The sequence below is a fragment of the Nanorana parkeri genome, unplaced genomic scaffold, assembly GCF_000935625.1.
Source record: "Nanorana parkeri isolate BGI_ZX_2015 unplaced genomic scaffold, ASM93562v1 scaffold26, whole genome shotgun sequence".
Taxonomy (NCBI): Eukaryota; Metazoa; Chordata; class Amphibia; order Anura; family Dicroglossidae; genus Nanorana; species Nanorana parkeri.
This window is the reverse complement of record NW_017306294.1, coordinates 1,134,168-1,152,029: the sequence shown is the minus strand read 5'-3', so window position 1 is coordinate 1,152,029 and position 17,862 is coordinate 1,134,168. Positions and strand designations below refer to the sequence as shown.

At 39.6% G+C, this 17,862-nt stretch overlaps 1 protein-coding gene across 2 annotated transcripts in view; it reads right to left on the bottom strand.

Annotated features, from left to right (window-relative positions):
• Positions 1-17,165, bottom strand: part of PRKCQ (protein kinase C theta) — a 42,647-nt gene extending 25,482 nt beyond the window's left edge. For both annotated transcript variants that reach the window (XM_018565881.1, XM_018565889.1), the window contains exons 1-4: positions 17,044-17,165; positions 7,635-7,834; positions 4,372-4,432; positions 2,928-3,090 (exon numbers count right to left, since the gene is read on the bottom strand). In XM_018565881.1, coding sequence (XP_018421383.1) covers positions 2,928-3,090; positions 4,372-4,432; positions 7,635-7,834; positions 17,044-17,164 — 545 coding nt within the window. In that variant the 5' untranslated portion in view covers position 17,165. The remainder of the gene's footprint in view (positions 1-2,927; positions 3,091-4,371; positions 4,433-7,634; positions 7,835-17,043) is intronic.
• Positions 17,166-17,862: the final 697 nt, after the last annotated feature.

Below are 17,862 nucleotides of genomic sequence, written 5' to 3'. Positions count from 1 at the left end.
CCTCGTGACTCCACGAGATGTTGAAAGGTGATGCGAGGAATCTGACACTGCACTGTTGCCCTTCTGTTGTCTTGTACCAGTCTTGCCACTCTCCGTTCTGCCCTAACATTGACTAGTCGCTGAGGGCCACAATTCGCACGTTCAGACCCAGATTTTCGGCTGACAGTCCAGTCTTTAAACATTTTAACAACAGCTGCTCTTGAACATTTAACAAATTCTGCTGTTTTGCTGATACTCGCTCCATGGCTCCAAGCGCCAACAATCATCCCACATTCAATGGCTGTTAAATCGCATTGTTTACCCATATCTTCAGAAAAAAAATCACTTCTACTGTCGTGGTAAACAACCTGCTTCCCTATTTATAATGGTCTGGCCCTCTAGCAACTTCAGGATGAAATTATAGCTAATTATAGCTAATTTGCCTACAAACGTCAGGTGGTCATAATAATCTGGCCACTCAGTGTATGTATGTACTGTATGTATCTATGTATTTTGGAAGGAATTATGGGTTTAGTTTTTGTTTTTTTAGCAACTTTTACCTTATATATTGCCATCAGAAAGTGAAAATGTAAGCATGCTGCCACTGGGTACAGTCAGTCACTGTATTTAAGCTCACTGCATGGCACAAATGTACAGGTGCAAAATCCAGGGCACAAAGGCTGCCCCATAATTCCCTGAGAGTGTGGTCTTTACCACATGAACAGCTCTTGGTTAGAGGGCCTGCACCCATTTTTACTCTTTGATTGTGAGCACAGATCAGTGTTTCACAATTGTTTCAGCCCCAGATCTTCATGAAAATGTAGAGCTAGGACATTTTGGCGGGGATAATTCACCCCCAAAGTACTTGAAAGATACAGTATATGAAAACAGCATGTGGTAGTTTTAACTGACAAATTATTATTAAACAATGTTTGCCTTGAAGTAATCTGTAAAACCTGGGTCATTATAGTTCACTTGGGTGTAATGTTAAGTAGAGTGCAAGTGGCTTAGCACTCTCACTGTAGTTGGACTTGTTTCAATACTGGTGTAATTTGAGTATGACATTAGAAAAGTCATTCTGTAACACAACTTAAGCTTAAAGCCAACCTCTGGGTAAATAAAAAAAAATACTCTTGCAGTGGGGTTAGATGGGGGTAGGGATGTTCAGATACTAGTGCGGATACTTGGCATTTTCATGAGAACTACCAAGGTTGCAGCAGTTGGTCATGGACCAGGGATCATGTAAGTACAAGTCTTTTACAAGGGTTCTCTAGATTAAAACAACCAGTTAACCCTTGCAGTGTGGGGGTAACCCTTTTGCAAAAGTAGTTTTTTTTAACTGGAGATAGGCTTTAGGATTATGCTGCATTTCAGAGGAAAACCATTTATTTTCCATTTCCCCTGAATCTGGAGGCAAACTTATGCTAAAATTCTGTACAAGGTAAATTCTTTAATCCTATTGTTTCATTAATCAAGCAGAATACTATATTAAAAAAAATGAGTGTACAAATAGCCAGGTGAAACCATAGGAAAAACAGACATTGCAAAATGATATGATTCAGTTTTGGATTAGCTACATTTAAATGTGAAACTTTCACTCAATAATTATTTTTTAATACACTTAGAGCTGGATTAAGAAACATTGTCATATGTTTGCCTAAATGCTTGATGTGGTATTGATAAGACCTAAATATGCCTAAGGTAACAGATGTGCAGTTATTATCTGCTGCCTGTAGGTAACTGTGTCAGTCATCAAATTAATCCTGATGCCCCTATTATACATAGGACCTTTGTTTCTACCAAAGTAAAAATAATGCCCCATGTCGCTATTATCCAAGTGTCAAATGCCAGAGCTTCAGTGGGCAGTGGAGGCACAGACATTTGACAACTGAATGACAGGGGGTGGGGCTTAATCTCAAATTCTTGAGAAGCTTTTGCCATGTGTACAGTTTGGGGTCCCAGTAACTCTACGTGAACATGGGGATCAATCTGAAGATTAACAAAAACATTTTTTAAGTTTGTAATATCCCATTCTAAGCAATAATAGGCACATATATTTAATTTTATGGTTCTTACAGGTTGATTGAAGATTTGGTTATATTTGATAATAATTTCATGCTTTTTTACAGGCTGATTGAAATTTTTATTCTATTTTATGGTTTGTACAGGTTGATTGAAATTAGGTTAGCTAAGAGGAATGTTGACGTCAAAATATTTTTGCATTCTATAACAGACTTGTGTCCATTTGCTGTTTGCTTTCAAAAGTATTAACAAAGGTGTTTATTCATTAACATTTGCGTCATAGTATATATCAACCAAGTACTAAACTGTACTTAGTTGCAGCACCATAACAGCTATTACATCTCTCCAAACTTACACATCTTTGTATGGTTGGGTTGTAAAAAAAAGTTTGTACTACTGATATTAATGCTTGCTTATTGTAAACATGTTAAAAGTGCAGTGAAAATGTCAAACCTGAAACATTGGTTCACCCAACTCCAGCTCAAATGACAGGATGCAACAGCCAGTAATGGCCTGATCACTAATGGTTCAATACATGCTGATATTTGGGAGCTCACTGTGAACTGCTTTGCATCTAAAGGGAGGTAGGGTCATGCTATTCCCATTTATTCCTTCAATAAAAATGCATTGAGATGCTAAGTTTACTTGTACGCTCTTCTTTTCAGTTTTACAGCTTCAGTAATGGTTTTTTTTTTTTATTAAATAAACCTTGACTTAGTTGTTCCTCATTATAAAGATCAGTGTAACTCTATTGAATAATAGACTGAGAAAAAGCAACAAAATGGAAATGTGCTCTTCATAGAATATTTACAGTCAACTTGCACCCACAATTGTGTAAAGAGCATTGATATGTATTGTAAGTATCTAAAGGTAAACATTATGGTCTATGCTATGAATCTGAACGTACAGAAAAACATGAGGATTACCAAACAAATTCATGACAGACGGAGCAAAATGTTGGCTGTGGGAAGAAGGTGGCTATAAACTCATGACACTTGACATTATGAACCTTGGCTTGTTTAATGGCTCCGCGGCGTTGATGTAAGGGAAACTGGCTTTCTGCTTCTGATTCAAAATGACCTTTAGGATCTGTAGAAAACACAAATGTTAAAAAGGATCCATGTTTAGCAATAAAATATAACTTTACAGAATGTTTTGCAGGACTATGTGTATTGCTGATGATGACTAGCACAGTTAAAATGTGTACAATCTCTGAACCTATTAAAAGTGAACTGATTTGGTAATAAATTTGTGTCATAAACATGCAAACGACTGCTGCTAATATTTGTGTGATTTATTGTTTTCTAAAGCAATGAAACCCAATAAAATGATCAGAATAAATAAATCAAGTATCCAGAGGAAGTACAGGTATAGGAGTCACAGGTCAAGGGTTTGAGTTTAAAGGATATGGCTTAGTGTAGGTGCTTCATGTTACCTCTGGTTTGCACAAGTTTATGTCAAGGCATAAAAAAACTTAATCTTCAGTAGATTCCTTCTCGTGGTAATGTTGACTATACTGCATGACATTCCCAGATTGCAACTTTTGGGATTACTTTACTGGTGACGCCAGATAAATTTAAGCAAAGTAAAGAAAAAGAATTGTAATCTATACACATGCTGACAGGCTAGGCAGTACAGATCAAAACAGGATTCAGAAGTCAAGCCATGATTGTTACCAAAATAGCAGACAGGAGGTCCAGATAAAGCCCAAAAGTCTGGATACATCAACAGGGACTAGAAGCCAAAAGACTAACACATGAGAGGGCAGGGAAAAGGATTAGAAGGGCTAAACCAAACACAGAAATTAGAAAACACAGTGGCTGTGTAGCAGATACTCAAGAAAGGCAAGCAATTAAGGGAAGCATTAGAGGGATGGGAACTCTCGTGGATGTATGAGACCAAGCACAGTTAGGAAGGATAGACCAGAGCATAGTATGGGTGAAAAAATAAAGACCTAAGAATGATAAAGGATGACAGCAGAAAACTAAAGAACGTCCTAAAAAAATGGTAGGAATGTACAGTATACTAATTGATTTGTGAACAGATTCATATTTCCCATATGGGACTTCAACACATCTGGTAAGAGCAACAAGTTAGAAGTGGCTGTACTAAATCACAAGATTTAGTTATTATAGTTGCAGGACAATATTGAGGTACGGGAGGTAGCCTATGCTCTTATACACAGGAGCTGGTTGAGATTTACATAAAAGAGTGCTCTAGAATTCAGGGGGTGGGGGGGTGGCGTGCTCTCTGTTATAGGTCAACATACATGCAGCTTCTGCTTTCAAAATCTCCTGCCTATAAGGAGAAGGTTACCATAAAGCCTACATACTCTTACATACAATGCGTATAAGTAGAAAATTATGATACCTGTCTGTTCCAGGAAGTATTTTGCATTCATAATCATTCTGCCTTGTGGTTTGAGTTCTATCTGTACAGAAAGCAAAAGAACATTTTCATTCTGAACACTCATTTTACTGATGACAGATTCCTCCAATATTTTTACATTATTTTATATAGTTGAAGAAAGATGATTGTAAAAAACACACTTAATTATGATATGATCAATGCGCTCACGAGTTATTGCTTCTAATTTGGTGAATCTGAACTTTCAAGATTTACAAAATTACTGCTGGAACATATGTTCTCCTGTTTTTTCCACAATGAATATCACAATTGTGATTTACCCTTCCTAGTGATATTAAAGGTAAACTGTCACAAGAGAAACACATAGGCTGCCATCGCTGACATTCTTTTTCTAAACACACTGGTTACATAAAAAAATTAATTAGATACCTTCCTTTACTCTCACTGCCGCTAGAATGGCAACCAGATGGCAGGGCGGCGGGGTTAGTTTCAATTTTTTTTAACATTTCTTTATTTTTTAAAACTTTTTTTATCACTTTTTATTTTTTATTTAATAATTTTTTTAATTTGTATTTATTTATTTTTTATCAATTGCATAGTGAGGAGAGACTCGGCGGCGGAGCCCGGAGGATGGAACCAGAGGAGAGAGGTAAGTGCAGGGGGGAGGGGGGGAGGCTACAGACTTTTTACATGTGATAACTATTACATTATGAAACCATGCCTCTTTTAAAAAATATATATATATTTAGACATAGATAGATGGCTTAGTATCTATTTATGCATCCGATGGCATACAACTGGGTTGATTTAATAAAGAAGAAAAAGCACAATAAAACTGTGGTGAGGACAGCCAGCATTTGCCATACTGGGCAAGTTTCTCATTCACATATCATAACTTATTTTTATTTTTTTTACATTTCATGCTTTTTTCTGAATGCAAAGTTGTTCTCTGTACTAAGATTTGCTTGGGGATGCACAGGGTGCTGGGCAGGTTAATGTTAACATAATTAACATTGTCTGTACTGTGCTGGTAAATCTCATTGTCATTTGTAAATAAGATATGATCACTGTCTGTCTTAAAAAAGGGGTAAAAGAACAATAAGCATTGTATGTTAACGAGAGAGAGATCAGTCTGTCCATGGCCCTTCTATGAGGACAGACACATCTAAAAGGTAAGAAATTTGCATGAATAGGAACACATAACAAACATACAGTTTTCTCAAGTTGACTGTAAAAGTGGAAATACGCTCTAAGCTCATACTTTTGTACCAATACTAATATTAATTTTGTCAATCATGGTTTATTTTTCATTCGTTTATATTAGGGATGCACAGATACTTTTCGAGTACCAGTGCAGATACTTAGCATTTTCATGAGAACTACTCATGGTAGAAAATGGTAGAAAGACTGGAGGAGCTTTTAAACTAGAAAGTGTGTGGGAGGGTATAAAAATAAAATTACTTAAACTAAACGTTGATAATTTAATCATAGATAAAAATAACACAGAAAGTAGTAAAAAAGGAGTTAATAATAGTGGGCTCACTCCAGTCAATATAGGAAATCCGTTGGCACATGTAAGTATAACTAACAACGGACGACCGAAATCAAGGCAGAATAATAACAATAAAAATAGTGGGGAACAACAAGGTAGTAAACTTTTGTCCCACAAAAAGAGAGGAATTAAATGTATGTACACCAACGCTAGAAGTCTGGCAAATAAAATAGAGGAGCTTGAAATTAGGTTAATTGAAGAGGACTTCGACATAGTGGGTATAGCGGAAACCTGGCTGGACAGCACGCATGACTGGGCTACTAATATAGAGGGGTATAACCTGTTTAGGAGGGACAGAGGTGGGAGAAGAGGGGGGGGGTGTTTGCATTTACGTAAAAAATAATCTATATGTGCATATAAGGGACGATATCACGTCAAATAATGGGGAAGACGTGGAAACTCTGTGCTGTTCGTTGGTTATGCATGTAATGATACATGCCCCTTGAAATGTCAGTTTCTTTGCTGTTATTATTTTAGAGTTTTGATTTATTTGCACGTTTTTATTTATTTTTTTTGTTTTGTTTTGTTTTTTTAGTATTGGAGGGCCACCACAGAGCCCCTCCTTCCTTTTCAAAGTTTGTTCACAGCTTGAATTAATATCACGATTTAAATTTTAGTTTTCTGTGTTGTTTTACTACACCGCTGGCCAGAGGTTCACGTGTTTAAAATATACATGCTGAACCAATGAGGTTGATCACTGGCACTAATTCTGAAGGTTCCAGTGTTGATTTTTATTATTCTTATTATGTTTGTGTGTTGAACCTTCTAGTCATATGTAAATAATCCACTTGAATCAATTTTTTCACACGGATTGTTGTAATTTTTACACAGATTCGTTTATTAACACTTTAGTGTGCAGTTGGATTACATAGACCGAGCGCAACATATTTGCTTTACTCAAGTACCAGTACTTGTACTCGCAAAACTGGTATCTGTGCATCCCTTTATTTATATTTATAAAAACAAAATCATACATTAAAACAGAGATGTACAAATCCCAGGAGCTCCGTGTGCTCCTTACAAATGACAGATGCCTCCTAACTTTTGATTTTTTCTCTAGTGTAGTCTTGGAGCTCAAAAGTATCGGTACATGTACTCGTACTTGTACCGAGTACTGTACTTGGTATCTGTGCAACCCTATTTTATACCAACCCATTTTAGAGGCACTGATTCCTCTTATAAGATGATTAAATGGAATGAGAGAGACAGTGTACGGTCATATCTCCCTTTGTTGTCTCTGGCTCTCAGAGTATGGTGAGAGAACTCTTGATATCTAGCAGTGCAGTATACACAGTAAGCTGGATGAGGCCAGCGTAAGCCTCAACCTGCAAATTATCAACATTATTTTCTATGCCATTTTGAACTGGGGCTACATTCACACTATGTGTGAATGTGTGATTTGGGATTCCTGCAGTAGGAATCTTAAATATTACATTTAGATGCAGCCGCTGTCACCCTTTCAAGCAAATGGCCGGGTGACAGTGGCCCCATCTGTAAGTGGCACTCCGCATGTAATAGTATGTGATACGATTACATGTGGTTTGGAATAAATCACTATCCCTGGATGCACAGAAGGTTCCTGCTGCAGAAATCCCAAATCGCACTTTCATGCATAGTGTGAATGTAGCCTGAATGTTAATAACTTTTCATTTGGCAAGCCTTGTGACACCTTTCAAAAATGTAAAGGATGAATAAAACAAATAATAGATCTTACCCATATCTCCATCTTTCCGCTGTTCTTTTTACATCGCTCAGCTAATGAATTCAGTTCAATTGTGGTCTCTGATGTCACCCTTTCTGATTTCCCCTTCACAATAATATGCATGACTCTTCCTTTATTAATATGAGTATCAAATGTGCTCTCCCAAGGAGGGTACATGGTCGGCTTCTTCTGGACAAAAATCTTTCCATTATCTGAATAGAAAAATTAAAATAATTCGTAATGTTATAAAGTTCAGGTAAGTCCTAGTAGGAAATACAGTATGAACAATTAATAGGCACTGGACTTAATTTACTAAAGCAAATGAACCAGCAAAGCAACCAAAATTTGTTATGGTACCTTTGCATCACGGGCACACATGCATGCCCAGATATCTACAGACATTTTGTTCCTGACAACTGCCCAGCTGATAATACCCAGATATTTAACAAATACAGTGCTGTCCTATTGCATTGGACATCTGATTCTGTGCCGTCTGTCCAATACACATCAGTATTTTTCTTTAAATAAAGTAAAATTTAAAAATAATCACGTGACCAGCTCACTAAACAGTGAAATGTGCATTCGCCAAGCTAAACGTAATGTCACTATGCTGTTGTAGACTAAAAAAAAAAACAGTATGTAAAGGTGTTTATCACTGGAATCACTATTCCAAGCACCAATGTATGGAATCTCCTATGTCTAGTGCTTAAACGCCTGCGCATATGCAAAAAAAAAAGGTCTCTGCATGTGCAGTATAATGCCGCTCCAGCATAAGGCTCACTGAGGCTTTTTTTGTATTAGGATTTTCTTTCAGTCTCTATTTATGATAGTTGTCCACACTGAGAACATTTGTTTTTAGTTTCAGCTTGCCGCTGCTTAGCTGCCATACATCCATATACAGTACTGGAAAGTGCATTTCACAGCAAACCACACTTTTTAGTAAATTCCATGTATTCATGTTCCATGCACATCAAGGGGGCACACAGTACATTTCGTGAGCATACAATGTACTTGTCTGCGCACACTCAATGTGTTCATGTATGCACATATGCTTTCGTGCCCATCAGGCCTGCTGATTCTAGTGGCTTGGACTTGTACAAGATAGCTGTGCCATGGATTAAACACTTGTTTTTAGAGCCATCACTGGCAATCGTACAGGAGATTTGCTTGGGACAAGGCAAACATTGTAACTGCACTGGTAACTGGTAGATAATTATAATTTTAGCTATACAGGTAAAACTCGAATAATTAGAATATCGTGCAAAGTTCATTTATTTCACTAATGCAACTTAAAAGGTGAAACTAATATATGAGATAGACTCATTACATGCAAAGCAAGATAATTCAAGCCATGATTTGTCATCATTGTGATGATTATGGCTTACAGCTCATGAAAACCCCAAGAACCCCAAATCCACAACCTCAAAAAAGTAGAATATTACATGCAATCAATAAAACAAGTATTGTACATAGAACAATATCGGACCTCTGAAAAGTACAAGCATGCATATGTACTCAGTACTTGGTTTGGGCCCCTTTTGCAGCACTTACTGCAATTACTTTTGCACGATATTCTAATTATTCGAGTTTCACCTGTAATGTGACAGGTAATCTAAAGTAAAACTTGTGAGCATTATGATGCAGATTGACAGAAAGAATACAGCAAACAATAATTTTTATATTCTATTTCCTACCTGTTTCTAGTCTGATCTTGTTGGCACTGGTAGACAATACCCTTACCAAGCGGTCAATATCAAACTCCCATTGGTGGCTCAGCCGACTGCACTGAATCTAGAATCATCCCTAACATACTGTAGAACCTAGTGACTCAAACATATGTCTATGGTAAAGCTTCAGGTGTGCAGGCAGTGATGTCATTGATGTAGCTGTTTCCTTTAGTTGTCATTTGTTAGGAATCACGAGGTCTGTGTGCGAGTGATGCTTCAGATATTTTCAGGACAAAGTTCTTTGACATCCAAGGGTCAGATACCAAAATGCCTCTGTCCCCCATTTGAGCAGAGACACAGTGGGGGGAATTTATCAAAACTGGAGCACAACTGCTTCAATCAGCTTCTCTCTTCAGTTTGTTTAGTTAATGTTTGAAAATGAAAGAGAGAGGCTGATCGGTTGCCATGCACAGCTGCTCCAGACTTTGTCTGCTCCAGTTTTGATAAATTCTCTTCATTGTGCTTGCACCTCTGCACTTACAATGGATTCCTGCTCTATTTTGTCTGAACTATATATATACTATTTAATTAGCTCTAGTGGGGGTACTAGAATGTCTTGTTATGTATTCAGTAATATGTTCTGGTAATTAAACTGCTAGCAGCAGCATATATTATATTGTGACTCAGCCATTTACATTCTGTGTGTGACAGTAGTTGGTGAGCAACGTGCTATCCTTTGATACTTTGCTATGAAGCCGTTAACACATTCAAAAAATCACACTATGGAAAATGTTTCACTTAGAGGGGAAGGAAACAAACTGCAGTGCTGACTATGACAGCCTTGTGACAGCCTTGTTGCTTAAACCTTTCTTGCTGGCCTTATATGTGGTAACACAGGGTGGGCTTTGTTTCGTGCTGCCACTTAAATGCTTTGCTGTTTTCTCTCCAGTGCTTGCCTAATCATGCACCCTGCATGCTGTTACCAACAGTTTACGGTTACAGAGTGACGATCAGAATCTGGTAGGAGACGTTCCCTATCAAGTGATCCTTCTGACAGCCAATTTGAGTCAACTGCCCTCTCAAAAAGGCAAAATGCCGCTTCTGTTTCTCGGGCCTACTACGGGTACAAACAACAAATATTGCACACATATGTTTTATGTACTGTATGTATTCCATCTAAAACATGAGTTAATCCTGTCCTTAGCTATGTATATCTATGTGCATAATCCATTGTATCCAACATATATAAACTACAATCAAACACATCACCCTGTAAAATATCACAGACTGATCTACACTTCCATTATCTGGTGCCAGAAATAGATTCTTTACTCCTCCATATATACCTCTATAACCCTCCTATCAGCCTCACCTGTCCTGGCATACAACGTGTCGGCTGACGTGGGTGCACCCTGCTGCGCACACGTCCACCACCAACCCGCTCCCCACCACCACTATGGCAATGGAGGACGCAGGGAGAGCCTCCACCCAGTCCTCCCCGTCACTATACGACAGACAGCTCTGTTTGTCAGTGTAGTCAAAGCAGGGGCTGACTGACAACTTTTAGCCCAGGGGGCAAGTACAACCCAGAGGCCCATGGTGCAGCAACTTGGCCCCCCTCCCGCTCTGCCTCTTCCCCAGCCTTCTCCCCGCCCCTGTCTGCCACTTTTGCCATCCATGTAGTGTGAATGTATTTATCAGTTTAGGAAATTTAAAGCACACTGGTAGTGGAGGGATGCCTCGTCAGGACTGTGGGCGTGCATGACTGCTGCGACCCTGGTAGTTCTGCCACTAACTCAGAAATACATTGTACAGCATTGCAGAATGGCATTGGCTATAGAGAACTATAAATCCCAGCAATAATGACTACCAAAAGCTATAGAGAACTACAATTCCCAGCAATACCATATACAGCAATGCAGAACAGCATCAGCTATAGATGACTACAAATCCCAGCAATACATATTACAGCAATGCAGAATAATACCGGTATGAAGCGACATATTCTGTTGCTCTGGGTTCTCTGCCTGATGTCTCCAGGGTCTCAGGTGGGCTGTGCGGGCTCTCACCAGGGGTACAGAGAGTTTCACAGGTGCGTGTGTGTGCAGCAGAAGTGGCTCCCCAATTAGGCTCTCAGGTGGCCAATGCGGACTGTCAGGTGGTCAGTGCGGGCTCTCTGCTGGTCAGTGTGGGATCTGTGGTGGCCAGTGGGGGCTCCCTAATAATTAGTGGTGGCTCTGTGGTTATCTCCCAGGTGGGTAGTGGGGGCTCCCTGGTGGTTAGTGGGGGCTCTGTGGTGGCCAGTGGAGCTTCCCTGGTGGTTAGTGAATAATCGATGATTGAAAATGTTGAGAACTTTTTAAATCATCGATTATAATCGACTTAGTCAATTAGTTGTTGTAGCCCTACATTCATCCCTGATTTCCAGGGACAGTACCCGGATTGAGGAGACCATCCCCCCAGACAAATGATGTCCCTGGGAACGTATTCCAGCTTTGTCAAGCTGGAATATGTGGTGAGGATCAGCGCACACCTCACACTGCTGTTGCGGCTCAGCCTGGCCAGCTGAGTACGCACAGCCCCAGCACTTGACCATTCTTGCCAGCCTAGGTACATCCAGGCACGTATCTATCTACCCCACTTTCACCTCACCCTGGCTAATTTACGTTTTATACAGGGATTACAGAGGACCTCTTCCTGAGACACAGTGACATCTCAAACGTGAGTTTACCTATACAGTAGTAGCGCTCTCAAACTTATTTGTGTATTGTTGCTCCATACAGGGCTCCTCATAGAGCTTGCACACCGTCTTTTAACCATTTGTGCCCACATCCCCAGAAGCTGTTAGTCCATGTAGTGCACTTTTTTCAATTTTTTTTATGCTACAGTGATGGACACATGAGGTTGGCTATTTTACACTATGGTTTATGGTGATCGTTAATGTAGGTGGAAGTTTGGTTGCAGAGCCGTAGCAAGGTCACGAGGTGCCCGGGGGCAAGTCTTTCATTAGCTCTCCCCCACAAACCAAACAATAGTTCAATCGTGATGCACACAATCCATGCAGTCTGAACTCTGAAGGATGGAGTACCACAGACTGAACGAAGGGGGTCCAGTAACCTGCAATGTCAGCGGTTACCAGGGCCCCCTAAGTGGCGAAATGCTAGGGCCCTGTCATAGCTGCAACCGCTGTGACACTGGTAGTTCTTCCACTGTATAGAGGACTACAAATCCCAGCAATACATTAAACAGAACACCATGATTTACAGAGGACTGGTGCTAGGTCCCGTACCCTGGTCCATGGTGCCAGGGAGTTCTGGGCCATTTCCTGGGCACACTCGTAGCACCCCCACACGGCCCACACCTGTTCCTCATCTCACCACCTCTGTGTACACTGACAACCCCACCTCTCTCGCCTCCCCCCCAATTGACTTATCAAGCCAGTGATTTTTAGACACAAAGCTCACCTCCTGTGTCCCTCCCACTGCCGCTGCCGAACCTTCGGCTCTGTAATCACAAAAACTAGGCAGCTACACATTCTATTTTTCTCATTATATTGATATTTTATTTTTTACAATTTTTTTATCTTATAATTTTTTTAATTTTTAGATTGTATTGTTTTTTTTAAACTTTTTTTAATCACTTTTTTAACATTATTTTTTACTTATCTTTTTATAATTTGCATTTATTTTATACTTTGTTTTATCAATTTTTATTTTCTATTTTGATTAAAAAAATTCACTTAACTTTATTGCTATCACACAGGAGCTAAAAATCCCATGTGTGATAACATTTGGAGGTGACAGGTTCTCTTTATTGAACCTATCACCTCCAATACAGGAATTCTAGCACAGCACTGTGCTGGAACTCCTGTGACAACTGAGAGGAGAAGACAGCTCTCCCCTCTCACTGTTTACATGGAGCAGAGCAGAGAACGAACGTTCTCTACTCTGCTCCCCACTCTGAAGAGAGGATCTCCGGTTGGTGGGGAGAGAGGTAGCCGGCAGAGGGGTGTGGGGGTCTTGCCGACGGTGGCGAACGAGCAGGCTGCATACAAGATCACTTGTATGCAGCCGCGAGAGCAGCTTGTGGAAAATCCGGCCCTGCCGGCGCCCCCTTCACACCAGCGCCCGGGGGCAAGTGCCTCCCCGTCCCCCCACGTTTCAAGCCCCTGTTTGGTTGTACTAATCACTGGGTCCATAATTGGATCTATTTCTGGCACCAGATAATAGGACTGTACGTCAGTCTGTGATATCTTACAGGGTGATGTGTTTGATGGAACACTGCCAGCATAATGTGGTTACAATTGGCTTATGTGTTCATGTGTGTGTATATAAATATAGATATATCTATATCTATAGATATATCTATATCTATAGATATATCTATATATATATGTTAATAGGAGGGTACCCCCAGTGTTGCTGTAAGACACGATTGGATGTGTATAAGACAAGGAGGCAGGTACTACGGTAGTGTACCTATAATGAGATTTGTGCACATATACATATATGGAGGATGTATACTTTTAGTTGTTATTGTTGTATTCAGGGTTCTATAAAAGTGCTATCTGTTTTTGGCTTGATAGGAAAAGTGGAGTATAAGTATTTAGGTGGTTAATTTCCTCCACTTTGATCATCACCCTACTGTGGTTTCCAAAAAAGACATAGTGGGTGAAGCGTAGGAGGAGGGTGATCCTCTTCTTGCCAACTCACGCCGGCCCACCCTTTTGTGCTGTGGTTGTGCTTGGAAGTGAGTATATTTTTTCCATACGTGGCCAAGTACTTTATCTGCCAAAAACACTTAGCTCAGTGGTAGATCTCAGGCATACGATCCCTGCCCAACTAAACTCTGGATTGGGCTAATGGTTTATTATTTATTATTATTTATTTATTTATTATTTTAGATTGTAAGCCCTCAGGAGCAGGGCCCTCTTTACCATCTTGTCTTGAATTGTATTGTAATGTCTTCCGTATATTGTAAAGCGCTGCGCAAACTGTTGGCGCTATATAAATCCTGTATAATAGGAATAATATTATGTATGTGGGCAGATTCGTTTTGGAATTCAGTAGGTGGTGGGGTTAGGGAAAAGTGCACATGTGTATGCCAACTCTAGAAACCTGAAGTAATGCTCTTATCTCAGGGAGATAGGTGTTCAGTCCAAATTGTTCTAATATGACTGATAGTCCATCATTTTGATCTGTGATCTTCAAAGGTACCTTGTGGAAATGCAGCTACTCGTACACTAGACGATGAAATTTCAGGGACCAATAAATGATCATCTTGTACTCACGAATGCCATATAGCTGAACTCCCAGCAGATATTACAAAATACAACTTGACCTAGCTATATTAGAGTGAATCTGTGCCTAGATCATGCATAGTGATTAGCATAATATAATACTAAAATACCTATATGTATCTATAAGCATTGTAAAGAGTTTAACTTTCAAAGTTCACAACACAGGCAGTGGTTTTGTATAAAATAGAATCTTGGCAGCCTGCCAGCCCTCTAATGTAAACATCCGAAAGGGTTTCTAAATTGTTAGAAACTGACTAAAACCCAACTGTAGAGTTTTGAATAATCTCACAGTAAATCCCAATTCCAGGTACAAAAAAAAAAAATCTTGTTATGTCTAGGGGTAGAGGGATAAGGAGTAATAGTTTCTTTATTCCTCGCTTTGCTGGACTCCCTACATCTGTGCAACCAGTCCAGGTGTTCTGTCGAAAGCTCCAACTCCTCGAGATCTCCAACGACCTGACTTCCGGTTTAGTTAGAAGTAAGAGGTTTGGTCGAGAAGGCTCTACTGCACGTGCGCCACCCACGGCATTTCCCTATACACATACTACACAGCCAGAAAGTATTAAAATAAACTAAGGTCACACTAATCCAGCACGTTATTCATCTGAGTTGCCCCACTCAATATGGCCACAAGCGGTGGACGTATTGAGTCGGGCAACTCAGATGAATAACGTGCTGGATTATTCTGAAGACAGTTCATTTTAATACTTTATTGCTGTGTAGTTTGTGTATAGGGAAATGCCGCGGGTGGCGCACGTGCAGTAGAGCCTTCTCGGCCAAACCTCTTACTTCTAACTAAACCGGAAGTCAGGTCGTTGGAGATCTTGACGGGTTGGAACTTTCGATAAAACACCGGAACAACCGGACGTGGTCTGCCTCCTCCATATACAATGCAGGGCACCGAGGTGAGAAGGGCAGGGGGACCCCCGAGCCTGGAGCATCGGGGAGAGAAGGGATTCATTGAAACCTGCTGAACAGGGGTTAAGGTATACAAAAATGCTTCTTTCTCTACCACTTAGAATTAATTAGCATTTAACCTTTGCAGGGTGTGGCACTTTTTTCAACCTGGAGTTATGCTTTAAAAGCAGCCAGAGAGGTCGGGGAGGGCTTGTTTTTTAAAGCTCTTTTATGCTTGTTAAGAATATGTATATAGTGTAACGTACATAGTGTGGTGCAGGTGCACTTTAAAAAATGGTATTTTTAATTACTACCGCTATACAGTTATTATAATTCATATTAATGTAATTAATAATTGTATTAATTATATTAATATAGTTAATATTACAGTTAAGTGAATCTGTAGTTGTAGTTGCTTCCTGAATTTCCCAGTACAGCAGGATTTAGACTGGGACAGAGAGGTCACACTCTAGTGCATTGCAAAAATCAGTCAATTTTTACATAGGGAGCAACAAGCAGAGAGAGCAGAGAGATGACACAATTAACAGTGGTTATGCTACTTTATTGCTTATCTATGAGTAGAATAGTAAGGTCAACAACCTGTTTATGCTGTTTGGCAGGAGCTCCTGGTTAACAAGACTGACTGAACAGAATTACAAATCATTTGGAATATAGGACGTACAGTATATGTTTTTCATTTGCGTATTTAGCGGTTCACCTGAAGTTCAGCTTTAGCGCTTACAATAGTTTGCTGATAATAGTTTGTTCTGATTTCCATTCCATTTCCTGTTTTAAATACAGTATTATTATTGTACCCTCTTGTAGTATTATTAGAACATCCCACAAGTCTAGAAATTGAACTTCAAGAGCACAGTGTTAGTAGCCAAAACTTTTTTCAGCATTGGATAGAGTAGAGAAGGGTTGAAATCCCTGCCAGTTTTTTTTTTTTTGGTGTCTGTGTTTTCAACGCATACAAATGTGAAAGGAAATCTCTACAAAGTGAGCAACATTCTCTGCTGACAGTTGTCACCAAAACAAGTGTCCCCACTGGAAGATGTTCTGGTGACAACCTAAACTTTTATTTTCCCATCACTTTCTGTCTTAGGTACAATGGTCACCAGGACAAATAGGGAGGGTGAATCCACCCAACAGGACCTGGACAGTGATAAAAACTTGACAGGGTTCTAACTCTTCCCTACTCTATCCAAAAAACATTTTTTTTAAAGTTTTGGCTATGCTTACATGTTAACATTTAAATATAACATCAGACCTAGCATCATTGTATATTTTTACATAAACCTATTACATTTGTATTTAAGTGTACTTTGATAGAACTCACTGACAAGCTTTGCACTGTAATGCATACAATATACCAGCTTGTATCATTTTAAATATTAGATCTTGACCACATTTAAGTAAATGATTTGCATATTCAGACAAGCAGCATATTTTTCCATTTAATATGTTCATCCAGAATTGGCCAAAGTAAACTGTGACAGCCTTGATTAAACATATTGCAACATATTACAAGACATTGCAAAGTATTAAGTGAGCTTACCTGTGTCAATAGGTTCTTTCATGATGACAGCACAATAGGGTTTCTGTGTTGCCTCTCCATTAGATTGCACGTACGGTCCAAGTTCAAAATTAGAAAGACTTATGCGCAAAAATGGAGACATAATCTTTCCTGTATGACAGAGGAGAAAAAAGACCGGAAAGGTTTCCTTGTTATAAATGCCAATTCTTTCTTTCAGCGGGTTATCTATGACAGTCAGGAAGAGAGTAAAAGGAGAAGTCTATGTGAGTTTACTGAGCCATTCTCTTACTGTTGGAGGAAGTTCTACAGTGGTCTCTGCATTGGCAAGCATACCTCCTTAACATTAACTCCAGCCCTCGCTTTCCTGATTTAGATGGCCAGTCACAAATGACAGCAGCACCTGTTCTTTTCAATTCCAAATATTTTGAGTACACTGCTACAGTAGTAGTTACAGCAGAATAGGAACAAGCCTTGCTCTTGTTTGGAAGATAAAAAACAAACCCTATTATGGTATTTTAGCAGCAAACTGATGCTGCTATATAAACTATATCAGGCATTCATTATATTCCAGTGTGGATGTCACTTGTGGTTCATATGCCACTTTGTACATGGACCAACTTTTTTTTGTTGTCTTGGAAAACCCTAAGGCCCCATTCACACTGAGCGATTTATCGCGCGGTAATTCCCGCGATATCGCGGCTATTTATGTGAATGGGGCCTAATACTTGCTATATGCCACGCAGAACTTTTATAAACGAACCCCCTTTGTGTACACGGCTTCTGCCTGGTAGCCAAGGGGAAAACTACCATGCAGACCAGTCTGAACCTATTTCTGTTTGA